The sequence below is a fragment of the Ahaetulla prasina genome, chromosome 3 (genome assembly GCF_028640845.1).
Source record: "Ahaetulla prasina isolate Xishuangbanna chromosome 3, ASM2864084v1, whole genome shotgun sequence".
NCBI lineage: Eukaryota > Metazoa > Chordata > Lepidosauria > Squamata > Colubridae > Ahaetulla > Ahaetulla prasina.
Genome location: NC_080541.1, coordinates 13,660,600 through 13,676,299, shown reverse-complemented (window position 1 = coordinate 13,676,299; position 15,700 = coordinate 13,660,600). Strand labels below are relative to the sequence as shown.

Genomic DNA, 15,700 nt, shown 5'->3' with positions numbered 1-15,700 from the left:
ATTACAAGAATTACTCTGTAATCTAGGACACAGAATCATAGGGCTGGAAGGGACCTCAGAGGTCTTCTTCTCCAGCGCCTTGCTCAAAGCAAGAGAGCTTATACCGTCCTGGCCAAATGGTTGTCCAGTCTATTTCTGAAAACCTCCAGTGATGGAGCAATTCGGTGGAATTGTCTTCTATGTAAACCCGTAGAGGATTGCTATGGACATCTCATCTTGACAAGTACAGTTCTTTGTAAATAATCTCATCCAGCAGTGTTCTCCAAAGTGATACTCATTCACATCTTCAACTTCCAAAAAAGTTCTAATCAACATTAGAAGTTAAGGGCTGGCCCAGCTCTTCAATCAGAACAGAGCTGGAAGGAACCTTGGAGGTCTTCTAGTCCAACCCCCTGCTCAAGCAGGAGGCTCTATACCAGTGATGGCTAACCTTTTTGCTTTTGCATGCCAAAACGAGGGACGTGCATAATTAATGCCCCCCCCAGCGCCCCACCGCCTATGCATGCACGCATGACTCCCTGCAAGTGCATGCGACCCCACCGCTTTTGGCACGTGATGGCAAAAAGGTTACTGGTGGGCCCAGTAGGCCGATTTTTCACCCTCCTCAAGCTCCAGAGCCTTTCTTGGTGCCTGGGGAGGGCAAAAACGGCCTTCCCCATCCCCCCCGGAGGCCCTCCGGAGGCCGGAAAAGGTCCGTTTCCCAACTTCCGGTGGAACTGCAAGCCCCGAAAATCAGCTGGCTGGTGAGCACATGTGCGCTGGAACTGAGTTAGGGCAGTGCTCGCGTGCCCACAGATATGGCTCCGCGTGCCACCTGTGTGCCACCTAGATTCGCCATCACGGTCCTATACAGTTTGAGACAAGTGGGCAAGAAGAGTGTTAACTTTGTTTGGTTATGTAGAACATAGAATAACAGAGTTGGGAGGGACCTTGGTGGTCTTCTAGTCCAACCCCCTGCTTATCGCAGGAGGTTTTATACTGTTCCAGGCAAATGGCTGTCCAGTCTCTTCTTAAAAACCTCCAGTGATGAAGCGACCACAGCTTCCGAAGGCAAGCTGTTCCACTGATTAATTGTGCTGTCAAAATTTCACCTTCCTTCTAGGTTGGATCTCTCTTTGACAAGCTTCCATCCATTACTTCTTGTCCTGTCCTCTGGTGCTTCGGAGGTTAAGTCAATCCCCTCTTCCCTGTGACAGCCCATCAAGTACCGGAAGACAGTTATCATGTCTATCACCCCTCTATTCCTTCTCTTCCGCAGGCTAGACATAACCTCACTCCCTCAACCATTAATCACACGATTTAGCCTCCAGACCCTTTATCATCTTTGTTGCTCTTCTCTGTAATCCTGCAGCCCATATCATCCCTTGACTGCAAATGAGCTTTCTCTGAATATTTCTTTATCTTAGGTTCAAGGTGCTTGGAAGAATTCTCTCGCCACCAGCATTGCCAGTCTCAGCTGCCTAATTAAAGTGAGAGGCCCAGAGAAGAAAGATTCATTGAGCGCGTACCTAAAAAAAGGTATGTACAGAAGAGCTTTAATTACTCTCAGGGTCTGCACAAGGGAGGACCACCAACAATTGTATGTTTTAGAGCTGTGATTGTCGTGTCCCATTCCCCCTCCGACGACCGGGTCAAGGAAGTCCGTATCAAACGTGGCAACGAAGCCTCTGCAGCTTGTCAAATTCCTTCGAGGTTTATCAGGGCAGGCAGGAGTCCAAGTTGTGACTTCAGCGATAAAGTCCGATATCAGCAAACTAGATGAGACTTTGCTTGACTCAAGGTTGGAATGCCAAAAGCAGGTCCTTTATATAGGCTGTGGGGGGTGGCTCCATGACTCAGCATTTATCCAGGCCTGCCCCTCCCTTCCTTCTGCTGGCATCGCCTCTCAGATCTCCGGAAGTGAGGATCCTCCCACTTTGAATTCTCTTCAGCTGGATCTGCCATCAGTAATTCCAGCACGTGGCTGGCTTCCTGCTCACACGCTGTAGGAGTGAAGTTTATCGGGCTTGTCTGTTCACTCCTGACATCCTTTCTGGGCATGGGGCCAGGGCCGGGGGCTGGAGGCATGACAGGCCGTTCATCTTCATTATCAGACTCGGAGTCTGATAACAGGCCCGGGTGGAGATGGGAGGGGCCTGGCTGAGGAGAGGAGGGAGGACGAGGCACAACAGTGATGCTCAGGTTGACGTTCAGAAGACATTTGGACATCCACTAGATCGGAGTTCCCCAGCGTGTTCAGCTTTGAAGACTCGGGCATGGGGAGAAGGCATGATTCCATGCAAGCGGCCAGCAAGCCCACGTGCACAACTCTGTTTGCACGACTGGCATGCACGTGTCCTTGCCTCTCACATAAATGGAGCACGTGCACACATGCTCGCTCCCTTCTTGTACAAGTGAGGATGCACTTGCTCGCGTGCTCTCCAGCTTTTTCCGTGACCCAGTCCATTAGTGGATGGAGGCCCATAGGTTGGGGAACCCTGCATTCAGTGATCTTATTGTGGCCCTCCAGCAGCTGAATCAGATGAGGAGGAGGCATGGGAGTCAGGGTCAGCAGCAAGGCAACCTGAGAACTCTGAGGGAGAAGAGGGAATGGAGCTGGTAGAGAGAGAGAGACACAAACAGAGGCAGAGCCTGGGCCGTCGATCAGCCCTCAGATGGAGAGTAAACAGCCCCCAGGTCTGGAGGTGGCTGATGAGGAAGAGGAAGAACAGCTGGGTCCAGTGTTTGACGCACGGATGTGCAGAAGGCAGAGGAGAGGAGAGCAGTGGAAATCTATGGGCCGATTCTTGGGATAGAAGAGCCACCGCTACTAGTGAAGCCCCACCCTAGCTCTGGGGATAAAAGGCAGGGGGCAGAGATGAATAGGTGTGGCAGACAACTATTTTTTTTTTTTTTGTTTACATTTATACCCCGCCCTTCTCCGAAGACTCAGGGCGGCTTACAGTGTATAAGGCAATAGTCTCATTCTATTTGTATATTTTTTACAAAGTCAACTTATTGCCCCCCCAACAATCTGGGTCCTCATTTTACCTACCTTATAAAGGATGGAAGGCTGAGTCAACCTTGGGCCGGGCTCGAACCTGCAGTAATTGCAGGCTACTGTGTTCTTAATAACAGGCTTTACCAGCGTGAGCTAAACCGGCCCAAGTTCATCTTCATTCATCTTCCGGCTGGATGGCCTTGTTAGCCTGTGTTAAGAGAGAAGCTTTTTGCCGGGGTTATCAGCACTCCTAATTAAAGGAATCTTTGAGTTCACTTCAGAGGGTTTGCTGTGTTTGGGGAGCTGGGTCAGAACAGAACTTCCTAATCTGGCTGGTCCCTGGTCACCACCAGACTCGCTGCCTCCCTATGTTTGCCGCTGATCAGTAAGTTTGTGAAAACAAATCAACGGTTAAAAATTTTACAGCTAACTTTTTTAAAAAAAATTTATAAACTGACAAACATGCAATACATAATCAATCATTCAATGTGTCATCTGCATGCGTCTTTTGTGTCTTCTTGTGTCTTGTGTCTTCTTACACCTCCTATATTCATCGTTTCTTGGTATTAACCATTCATTTATTATACTCTTTTCCCCACATTGTTCATTATATAAGGTACATTCTACCTTATATATGTATATATATGAAAACAAATATAAATATCTTTTTGTTTTCATAGGTTTTCACAGGTATAGGTATGTAGGTCCTGGCATATTCAGGTCTTTTCCCGTGTAAGGTTGAGAGTATCTTGGTGATGTTTCGACGAGGTCTCACTCATCATCTTCAGGCTGTTGCTTTCGGCACCACAAGCCGAAAGCTTGTGCACAAGCACGAAGCCGAAAGCACCAGCATGAATATGATGAGTGAGACCTCGTTGAAACGTCGCCAAGATACTCTCAACCTTACATGGGAAAAGACCCAAATATGCCAAGATCGACCGACATACATACATACATACATACATACATACATACATACATATTTGTTTTCTGAGGTTTTCGCGGGTATTAGTATGTAGGTCTTTGGTTATTCAGGTTTTCTCCCGCATAAAATTGGAAGTGTCTTGGCGACGTTTTGACGAAGTCTCATTCGTCATCTTCAGGCTTCAGCTTTGTGCTTCAGGCTTCAGCTTTGTGCAATCACACATTGCTCCCAGAAGCACGAAGCTGAAGCCTGAAGATGACAAATGAGACTTCGTCGAAACGTCGCCAAGACACTTCCAATTTTACACGGGAGAAAACCCGAATAACCAAAGACCTACATACATACATATATATATATATCTTCTCTAACCAATGGTAAAAATATCCCCGTATCTTAAAATATTCCAATTCCTCTCGTTCTTTAATCATCAAAGTCAATCTGTTCATTTCTGCACAATCCAATATTTTCTTAATTACTTCCCCCTCTGAAGGGATTTTTTTTTCTGCTTTTCATCTTTGCGCAAATACTATCCTCGCTGCAGTTATTACATGTATAATCAAGTATATGTGAATTCCTTGAAGCACAGAAGCCTACAGATCAATACAAGTAGCAATATCAGTATAAGTAGTCCTCAGCTTGTGATCATCCATTTGACAACGATTCAAAGTTACGATGACCTCGGAAACCGCCCCTCCCCTCCCTTGTTCTTGCACTTACTATCATCACAAATTGCGAGCACAATGGATGGGCAGGCTCCATTACGATCATAACCTGAGGACTACGTGTACAACTACAGTTAAAAAGTTCTACCTCACTTCAAGCCAGGAGCAAGTAACTTTTTTTTTTTAAAGGATTTTTGGAATTTTGACAGTGTGTTGTGGACATTCTCACAAAGAAGTGCCGATCGAGGGAGTAGACTATTAGAAACAGTTGTCCCTTTGTTTGCAGGACAAGAATTCACTACAGTGGGAGTCAAGACATTTGAAAAGACTGATTTCCAGGATGTTGTTTCTGGCGTGTACAGCATTTCGGTTGTGTCAGCATCTGGTACATCTTTGACAGATGTTCATCTCTTCTGCCGCCAAACCTGCCACCAAGATGCTTGCTGTGATGGCTTTATCTTAAGCCAGCTCATACTTGATGGAGGTAATTGTTTAGGCCACAGCTGTGGGTGAGAAGGTGGCCTTTCCTTTCACACCGTGTGCTTAGGAGTTCTGCCCACTGGAGTAGAAATCAAGTTTTGTTTATCTTACAACTGTGTAGATGATAAAGTTCTAGGTGATTAATTTTAAGACAGGGTAACTTGTTACAACATTTTATTAGTCAGTGATAATGGTTGGGCTTGCAGATGTTGTAGTTTATCATTCAGGAAGTGGTGTGCAAACTTTCTGGAATGTAGGAGTAATTTAAAAAAAATATGGAAGAATTGCATTTCTTCATCCATTGGAGTTCATTCTTCTTGTTCTTTTAAATGTTTATAAACATTTTTATTTTTATGAGTTTAACTCATAGAATCATCTGTTACAACGTCCTTCCTGTTGAAGACTATTTTAGCTTCAATCACAACAATACACGAGCACACAATAGATTTAAGCTTAATGTGAACCGCTCCAATCTCGATTGCAGAAAATATGACTTCAGCAACAGAGTTGTTAATGCTTGGAACACACTACCTGACTCTGTGGTCTCTTCCCAAAATCCCCAAAGCTTTAACCAAAAACTATCTACTATTGACCTCACCCCATTCCTAAGAGGTCTGTAAGGGGTGTGCATAAGAGCACCAGTGTGCCTACCATTCCTGTCCTATTGTTTCCTTTCATTATATTCAATTTCATATAGTTATTACATACTTATGATTATATTTAGGCTTATATATCGTATAGTTATTTCATGCTTATGCTTATATATACTGTTGTGACAAATAAATAAATAAATAAATAAATAAATAAATAAATAAATAAATAAATAAATAAATAAATAAATAAATAAATAAATAAATGTCAGTGACTTCGAAAACGTCTTTCTAGCCAAACTAGGATTAGGGAGAAACAAATCTAAATCCTCACAACTGTGAAGCCAACTAGGCGATCTTAGGTCATTCTGAATTTCTCAGTGTTGTTGTGAGGTTGAAACGTGGTGGAGGAAGGACCATGCTGTCTGCCTTGATTCCATTATAAAAAAGGCAAGTTGAGCAAAGTGAGAAAATGTTGAAAAATAAAATACCCTTACAGTCAAGAATCCTTCAAGTGGCCTAATGGAAAATACATCCCGATACATGATTTCAGAACCAAATTCAGAAGTTCAGATAAGGGATGAAGGACCATACTTTGCTCCATTTACCCATAGACAAATTTCCCAGACCATTTATGATTATTATCAGAGTTGGAGTGAAATGTACAAAGGGAGGGAGAATCACTGGAATGTGAGATACATCTCTTTCGGGTATTATTTTTTTTTGACACTCCTTGGAATGACCATGTAACTGCACAATATTCTAGGGTGAAATGTAAAATTTGTTACTAACTGTTCTGTGGGCATGGCTTGGTGGGGGGGATAATGTGACTGGGTGGGTGTGGCCAACTATTATTATTATTATTTTACTTTTAAAAGCATTTTTTTTACAATCAGAGGCTTTTAAAAAATGCTTTTAAAAGTCTCTGATGATCAGGCAACTCAGCTGGGATTGCCAGAGGAGCCTTTTAAAAGCTTTTAAAGGGTTCTAATGATCCCAGCTGAGTTGCCTGATTGCCAGAATCTTTTAAAAGTATTTTTACAACCTCTTCAGCTGAAGAAGTTGTAGAAAAAAATGCTTTTAAAGGGTTCTGACAATCCCAGCTGGGTTGCCTGATCACCAGAACCTTTTTAAAGCATTTTTTACAGCCTCTTCTGCTGAAAAAATGCTTTTAAAAGGTTCAGACGATCCCAGCTGAGCCACTTTTTTGCTACCGGTTCTCCAAACCACCTGCCGCCATCGCTACCAGATCGGATGATCCGGTCCGAACCGGGAGCATTTCACCCCTGTTTCACTCTCTGTTTCCCTTGGTCTGTGCTAAAGTTGTAGATCTAATCCGTGATACAGAGGATATTCCTGAAGAATTAGGGTTGCTGTGTGTCTTCTTGAGCAGTTTCCAAGGTGAATTGAACGGAATGAGTTCTTTTATACTTCCTAAGAAGGGGAAAAACAAGACTTCTAAAGCAGAATTACTGAGAAGGTTAATTGAACACTTCTCCAAATTTTCGCTGCCAAGGTCAAACTATTATTAGATTCAGAAAACAGAACTGAACCCTGTAAATTTTTCTTCCTTGGTTCCAGGCAGTATTGCATGTAGCCTGCTGAGTTCTCCAAGCGCTTTATTCTGCAATCTTAATGACTGGGATGGGAGCTCAACCCGTCGACAAGGTGACATATGTCAACGTGCAAAGTACAGTGAAGGGAAGAGCCAATACACAGTCAGAATTGGAGAGCAGGTGCTTGCTGGAGGTAAGTGAGTAAATTAATAGATTGGACAACCATTTGACTAGGATGGTGTAATTAACAGATTAACAGAGTTGGAATGGACCTTGTAGGTCATCTAGTCCAATCCCCCCATCCAAGCAGAAGATTCTACACCATTTCTGACAGATGGCAGTCCAGTCTCTTCTTGAAAGCTTCCAGTGATGAAGCTCTCACAACTTCTGAAGGCAACTTCTGTTCCAGGGGTTGATGGCTCTCACTGTCAGAAATTTTCTCCTTATTTCCAGGTTGAATCTCTCCTTGTTCAGTTCCCATCCATTGTTCCTTGTCTGGCCCTCAGATGCTTTGGAAAATAGCTTGACCCCAATGGTGGGATTCAGCCAATTCGCACCACTTCAGGAGAACCGGTTGTTAACTTTCTGAGCAGTTTGGCAAACTGGTTGTTGGGAGAAATTATTAGGGCAGAGAACCGGTTGTTAAATTACTTGAATCCCACCACTGCTTGATGCCCTTCCTCTCTGTAGCAGCCCCTCAAATATTGGAACATTGCTACCATGTCTCCCCTGGTCCTTCTCTTCACTAGACTAGCCTTGCCCAGTTCCTGCAACCATTCTTCATATATTTTAGTCTCCAGTCCCCTAATCCTCTTGGTTGCTCTTCTCTGCACTCTTTCTTTTTCTTTTTTTATTTAATTTGCATTTATATCCTGCCCTTCTCCGAAGACTCAATGCGGCTTACACTATGTCAAGCAATAGGGTCTCAACATCTTTTTTATAGTGTGGTGACCAAAACTGGATGCAGTATTCTAGGTGTGGTCTTTCTAAGGCTTTATAGAGCTGTATTAGTACCTCACTTGATCTTGATTGAATCCCTCTGTTAATGCAATTTAGAATTGCATTGGCTTTTTTGGCTGCTGCCATACACTGTTGGCTCATATTTAACTGGTTGTCCGCTAAGATTCCAAGATCCCTTTTACAGTTACTGCTGTTAAGCCTGTTTTCACCCAATCTATATGTTCTGTCTCCTTCCCCACTTCGGATCAATGAGCTGGCCTTCAGCCAGTGGATTCACGGCTCTTATCAGTCCTGGCAGAGAAATCGCAGCTGCCTGCCAAAGTTCAAACAAATGACTCACATAGCAAGACTTTCAGCTCTTTTTGAAATGGTTCAGCTAAACTTTTGCTTCCCGTGGAATGAGAGCAGTCCCAAAGCTCCTTATATATCCTGTGGGGTGGGGCTCCTGCCCCACCCTTCCTTTTGATGATGCCGCCTCTCTAATCTTCTAAAGTGCGGGTCAATCCAAGCTTGATTATTATTATCAGTTGGGTCTGAAGGCGTAGCCGGGGAAGGGAGGAATCAGGGGATGACAGCCTCATTACGTCCTCCGATTGGCCTGGTTCTGGCTCCTGGAGCCGGGCCAAAGGAATCGGTGCTCCCGAGGTAAGCCTTACCGGCCCTTCCCTCTCACTCTCGGAGTCACTGTTGGGGATGGGGCCAGGTTCGGGGGCTGGAGTCACAACACTATATGTGAATAAGTATATAAATCACTCAAGCCCTGATCATCTCCTGTTTGGACTATGCAACACATTCTACATGGGGTTACCCTTAAAACATTTCTGGAAGCTTCAGTTGATACAGACTGCAGCTGTGCAAGCAATCTTGGATACTCCAAGGACGGTGCATGTAACACCTTCACTCTGCGAGCTGCATTGGGTGCTAGTTTGTTTCCAGGTCCAGTTCAAGGTGTTGGTTGTGACCTATAAAACTCTACATGGCTGGCAGGAACATGCAGGCAAGTATGGTTCCCCATTCTAGACCAAACCTTGAGTCTTTGATCCTGCATTCGTCTGTATTTCAAAATCAGCAGATTTGCTGCGTTATTTATTTTTTTATTCTGCCCTCTGATGCTCAGAATGGATGCCAGTGGTGACTCCTTGGAAAAGGAAAGCAAACATATGTGGTGTTTTTTTGTTTTTGTTTTTTAGCTTCTGAGCTTGCAGAAGACATAGAAAAATTCTTCATCGGCTTTCAGCGTGTTTATATCTGGAAAGGTAGGAGATTTGGGGGTGATTTGCCAGGTGTCAAAAGGTGGAAGGAAGATGTTCAGATATGTGTCTCAGCAGAATAGGGGTCGGGTATATCTTTTATGGGTGGAATATTCAGAGGGGCCTATTATATAATTATCTAATTTTATTACACATCTGTACAAATAAATGTACGCATGCATAAATGTATACATGAATACAAATCCACATTCATATGCAGATGGCCCGCTAGGTGGCAGCACCTAGTTACATTTTGTTTATCCAAGAAGTCTAGGTTGGGCTATATTTCATTATTATTTTTATGGGTAAAAAACTAGGAAATCTTCAATTGTTTAAACCGTCCAAGCCAATACAACTGTAAGGGCATGTTCATGTATCCATGAAGAGTTGAGACTTGCTGATTCACGCTTTTTGATGCCATCTTATCCTTCTCCCTTCCTCGTCATCTTTGTTGTTTTTTGTGTGTGAATATTTGTGTTTTTACCCTGTTGTTTTTACTTTGCTGTAAACTGCCTAGAGCTGGCAGATGGCAAGATGGATGGTAGATATATTTAATAAACAAATAAGCCTATTTGATGCATGCATAGAAGTTGTAAAACACTTGAATCATTTTGCAGGCATCTCCTTGTTTAGATGTTCCGGTCTGATTTGGAAACTTCCTTCAGCTTGGAAGTGCAGTCAGGTGCATAGCTTTGTCTGCCTGCCTCCCCACACACCTCTCATCGATCTATCATCTCTCTCCCTCCCCCCTTTCTCCCTCTCCCTCTCCCTACCTAATCTAATTGTCTGTCTGTCTGTCTGTCTGTCTGCCTCCATACTGCTTCAACACTAAGCTGGAGTAGATATATGGACAGCTGCTAGACAGAATCCCTCTAATTTAAATGGAAACACAACTGATGTTACTGTTTATATGAAAGGTTATACACTAAGATGTGTACCTGGCGTCCATATGGCTCAAAAATCTCCCCATTAAAGAGAACCTTGAAGACCTAAAATTAATGTTAACTTAAGTTTAAACTGGATTTGACAAGGCAGCCCTTCCTAAAATCAGACTAGGCTGTCATGTTTTCAAAGATGGAGCTGTCCTCCATAAAGGAACCATGTCATATTCCAGGTTAGGGTGGGTTCATTTTCAATCTCCTCTCAGATTATAATTCCTCCCCCCCTCCCGCTCCATTGGTAGCTCCTAAGCATTTCAGGTCTTGGCTTTTAACTGCCTTCTTGTCCAAGAGAATAACTATTAAAATGTGGCTTAGTTTCTGCTTAGGGGACACAAAGGCTCAGTGGTTGAAGATGCTGAGCTTGTCAGCTTGTCAGGCTGGGTTTGAGACCCAAATGTGGCATAATCGGGTGAGCCCCCATTACTTGCCTCAGCTCCTGCCCACCTAGCAGTTTGCAAGCATGCAAATGCAAGTAGATTAATAGGTGCCACTTTGGTGGGATGGTAACAGAGTTCTATGCGCCTCAGTGTATAGTCGTGCTGGCCACATGACCATGGAAATTGTTTGGACAACTCTGGCTCCCTCAGCTAAAAAACGGAGACAAGCAACATCCACTAAAGTCAGGCATGACTGGATAGGGAAAACCTCTACCTTTACCTAGTTTTTGCTCGATTGCCTCTAGATTCTGACATGATGACCCGCATTGGATCTACCATGTGTGATGCTACTCTTGTTCCACTACAGTCTAAGTCTCTTCTATCAGGTAGGTACGGTCCAGGCATCTAAATTTGTAGAAGTAGACTTTTCACAATAAAAGAACTGCCCTCCTCAGTCTGTTCTTCTCTAAATGTATCCAGATTACAACGTTTATACTATCCAAGGGGAGTCTGAACTTTGGATGTGGGGATTTGTAGATGCAACCCACGTAGAGGATGCAAGCTAGAAGAAAGCCAATGGTGAACATTGGTAGTGTTTTGCTTGGTTTTCTTCTCTGTTTCTCTGATGCATTTTAATGTTTTCTTTTAAAAGAAGATGTTAAAATTTAACTGTCAAACATTGGGCTGTCCTCCATAAAGGAACCATGTCATATTCCAAGTTCATAATAAATCGTAAACCCATCATAAAATGTTTATGATGACTATGATCATGATTTATCACTTATATCTTTTATGTACATTGAGAGTCCAATCACACTTGGCCAATAAAAAAATCTATTCTATTCTATTCCATTCCATTCCATTCCATTCCATTCCATTCCATTCTCACTAAATGTTGTATCTTATGATTCATGATGAATGTATTTATGATGACTATGATATATCATTTATATCTTTTATTTACACTGAATACTTATGCACCAAAGACAAATTCCTTGTGTGTCCAATCACACTTGGGCAGTAAAGAATTCTATTCTATTCTATTCTATTCTATTCTATTCTATTCTATTCTATTCTATTCTATTCTATTCTATTCTATTCTATTCTATTCTATTCTATTCTATATTCTAAAATCTGTTCTTTTCCCTACGAACCTGAAAGAACTCTTAAGACTTGTAGTTGATGCACCACCTTAAATATTCCAGTTGGACTCACAAGGTTTTGTGTGAACAGAACTGTTGTGTCTTTTTAAGAATGTTTCTGATTTATTGTATTTTATTTATTGGAACAGAAATATGGAGGGGCTAATTAGAATAGGGCGGGGTTGTTTTCACTACAATGTATTAAAACCTCATGTGTGTTCTCATCGCTTTGTGTTCATTAGCTTCTACCAAGAAACTCTTTTCTATAGTGGAAAGCGACCAAATATTGACCGAACCGAATCGTTCTCTGCCATCCCAAAAATATTGGCTTTTCAAGCAGAGCTACTCAGCTGAAGAGGCTCTTCTCTGGTGTCTCACACGTAAGAAACTTCAAGTTATGGGGAAATGGTCATATTACTAATTAATCAAGGTCCTAGATGTGCTATACTCTTTCTAGAATGTTTGCCACATTCTCTAAGCATACCAAGAGAGAAACAAAACCCGAAAAGCTAATTTTAAAAAAGTTGGCCCTAAAGTTGATGTGAGAATATTTTAACTTACTGGACCTGTGTATGGTTTGCTAACTGCACAGTGGCAGATAGGACAGCACTCCAGAGCAGGGGTCTCCAACCTTGGCAATTTTAAGACTTGTGGACTTCAATTCAAAGCTGGCTGAGGAATTCTGGGAGTTGAGGTCCACAAGTCTTAAAGTGGCCAAAGTTGGAGACCCCTGCTCCAGAGGGTTGATGTCATTGCCCAGAGGATCATTGGTTGCCCTGTCTCCTCTTTGGAAGAGCTTTATAGCTCCTGCTCCCTTAAGAAAGTTCAAAACATTCTTAAAGATCCATCTCATCCTGGGCACCCCCCCTTTTTTTTTGAACTATTACCATCTGGCAGACGGTACAGGATAATTAAAAAAAAAGGACAAATAGGCTGGAAACCAGCTTCTATCCCAGGGCATTAACTATATTGAATTCTACTGTATAGTGCAATATTAATGCAATATCGGGTTTTCAATTCAATTGTATAGAATGTGAAGGATGTGTTTGTTTTATTTTTATAGTTATAATGTACACTGAAGATGGCATTTAATTTCGTTGTACAAGGTGCAATGACAATAAAATAAAGGGAAGGGAAGGGAAGGGAAGGAAGGAAAGGAAAGGAAAGGAAAGGAAAGGAAAGGAAAGGAAAGGAAAGGAAAGGAAAGGAAAGGAAAGGAAAGGAAAGGAAAGGAAAGGAAAGGAAAGGAAAGGAAAAGTAAACCTAAACCTAAATTATAAAACTGATAGCTGGCTTTGAGAATAAATGGTCTTCCCTATTTCTATAGAAATATGGAATATAGATAAAATATAGCATTGTGTGAAAAGGGTAGATAGATTCTTGTATTATGATAACATATGGGGAATTCCTTGACTGAGAATAGAGTCAGCCTTCTTATTTTGATGTTTCCCAGATATTTTACTCTCTCGGTCCCATCATCTCTGACCACAAACAAAAATTCCACATTTTCTGGGGAACCTTCTGAAAAGGTTGAGTTTCATAACATCTGCTTCTTTCAATGTGGTTTTAGTCATGCAAAGCTGGAGGAAGAAACTTCCATTGAGTAATGCCTGGGAAAAGAATATTTGTTTTAGGATTTAAGGACACAAAACCATTCCTTGAAAGGTTTTTTTTCAGGAGGAAATAAAGGAAGTTCCTTAGAAGATTGGCGTGAAGCTTTATACAGATGCCCCTTGACTTACGACCACAATTAGGACTGAAACTTCCATTGCGAAGTGACATCCAATCTGTCATTGTTAGGTGTTTCATGTGGTCGTTAAGTGAATCTGGTTTCCCCCATTGACTTTGCTTGTTGAAAGCTGGGTGGGGAAGTTGCAAACGATTGTAAATACATGCCAGTTGTGAGACCCCAAATTTTGATCACGTGACCATGGGAATGCTGCAATAATTGTAAGCGCAAGGACTGTTTGTAATCCACTTTTTTCAGTGTCATTGTAATTGGAACCATTGCTAAATGAATGGCTGTTAAGTTGAGAACTACCTGTAAAAGCTTTCATTAATCTGGAGTGTTCTAAGTGTGTTGGGCTTATAATTCCCAGAATTTTTAGCTAATGTGGCAAAAAAATATATCTGGATATGGTAATCCTTTAGAAGGCTATTCTTCTACCACGTTAGAATGTAGGAATTCATCATCCAAGTTTTGGAAGAAAACTTTAAAGGTAAAGGTTCCCCTTGCACATAAGTGCTAGTCGTTCCTGACTCTAGGGGGGCGGTGCTCATCTCCGTTTCAAAGCCGAAGAGCCAGTGCTGTCTGAAGACGTCTCCGTGATCATGTGTCCGGCATGACTCAATGCCAAAGGCGCACGGAAGGCTGTTACCTTCCCACCAAAGGTGGTCCCTATTTTTCTATTTGCATTCTTTACGTTCTTTCGAACTGCTAGGTTGGCAGAAGCTGGGACAAGTCAAGGGAGCTCACTCCATTACGTGGCACTAGGGATTCGAACCGCTGAACTGCTGACCTTTCGATCGACAAGCTCAACGCCTTTAGCCCTGAGCCACCGTGAAAAAAACTTTAGGAACTGTTTATTCAGTCAGCAATAGCTTGCAGGAGAAGAGCAGGCAGAGCTTGGGGATGGAGTTAAGCAAGTAATCAGCCTAGAATTCTTACATTCCCACAAATGTTGAACCCACTTAAACTCTATTGACTCTTATCTAGTGCCAAGTTAGTGCTAACAGTTTGGGGACTAGACTCTTGTGAAGAGGCAGGAACAATAAATCATTTTAACTGGAACTCTATGTATGGTCATGTGTGTGTGTGTGTGTGTGTGTGTGTGTGTGTGTGTGTGTGTGTGTAAATAAACATTTTTGTTCCTTTTTTTCCAATCCAACAAACTATGACAGTTGCAAAAATCAGGACCATACACAGAGTTTATGAATATAATTTAAATATATAAATTAAGTAGGCCATTTGAACATGGCAGGGTTGCAATTATTTATTCATAACAAGGGAGGAATTACAGATTGCCCTCAACTGACAACAGCTGACTTAGTGACTGTTTGAAGTGACAACGGCACTAAAAAAAAGGGACTTATGACCATTTCTCAGACTTCTCAGCATCCCCATGGTTACCTGATTTACATTCAAATTGCTTGACAACTGATTCACATTTATAATGGTTGCAGTGTCCCTGAGTCACGTGGTCGCCTTTTGCAACCGATGGAGAAACCAGATTCATTTAACAACCGGGTCAATGGGGAAACTAGATTCACTTAACAACTGGGTTACTAATTTAACAACTGCAGTGATTCACTTAACTGTTGTGTCTCGTCCAATCTCACCTCAGCCGGGGTCTTCTTATCTGCTTCCGAACACGGAAGAAGAAATACTTCCAGCCCCCAGCCCTGGCTCCATGCCCAGGCAAACGGAGCAACTAGACCCGTCCCCCTCCTCCACAGCATGTGAGCCTGAGGAAGGTTTATTACCAACAGCTGCCGACTGGAGTGACCCTCGTGTCAGAAGACTTGATAGGCGGAGGCAACAGAAGGAAGGGAGGGGCAGGCCTGGATAAGTGCTGAGTCATGGAGCCACACCCCATGGCCTATATAAAGGATCTGCTTTCTGGCATTCTCTGAGTCAGGCAAAGTCTAAACAAATCTTGCTGAAGTTACTTTCTGGTCTCCTGCCTGCCCTGAGGACTTTGCTAGGACTTTGGCAGAGCTGCAGAGGCACGCCTGATTCGGATTTCCCTGACCCGGCCGTCAGCGGAGGAGTGGGACACGACATTAACAAATGCGGCAAGAAAAGTTGTACAATGGGGCAAATTTCTCACTTAGCAA

General features: G+C 42.7%; 1 protein-coding gene across 1 annotated transcript in view; it reads left to right on the top strand.

Moving 5' to 3' along the window:
* TG (thyroglobulin) overlaps positions 1-15,700 on the top strand; it is a 201,823-nt gene that overhangs the window by 71,509 nt on the left and 114,614 nt on the right. Inside the window, exons 21-26 of the mRNA XM_058175193.1 lie at positions 1,407-1,518; positions 4,854-5,051; positions 7,219-7,386; positions 9,344-9,409; positions 11,027-11,107; positions 12,106-12,243. Coding sequence (XP_058031176.1) covers positions 1,407-1,518; positions 4,854-5,051; positions 7,219-7,386; positions 9,344-9,409; positions 11,027-11,107; positions 12,106-12,243 — 763 coding nt within the window. The remainder of the gene's footprint in view (positions 1-1,406; positions 1,519-4,853; positions 5,052-7,218; positions 7,387-9,343; positions 9,410-11,026; positions 11,108-12,105; positions 12,244-15,700) is intronic.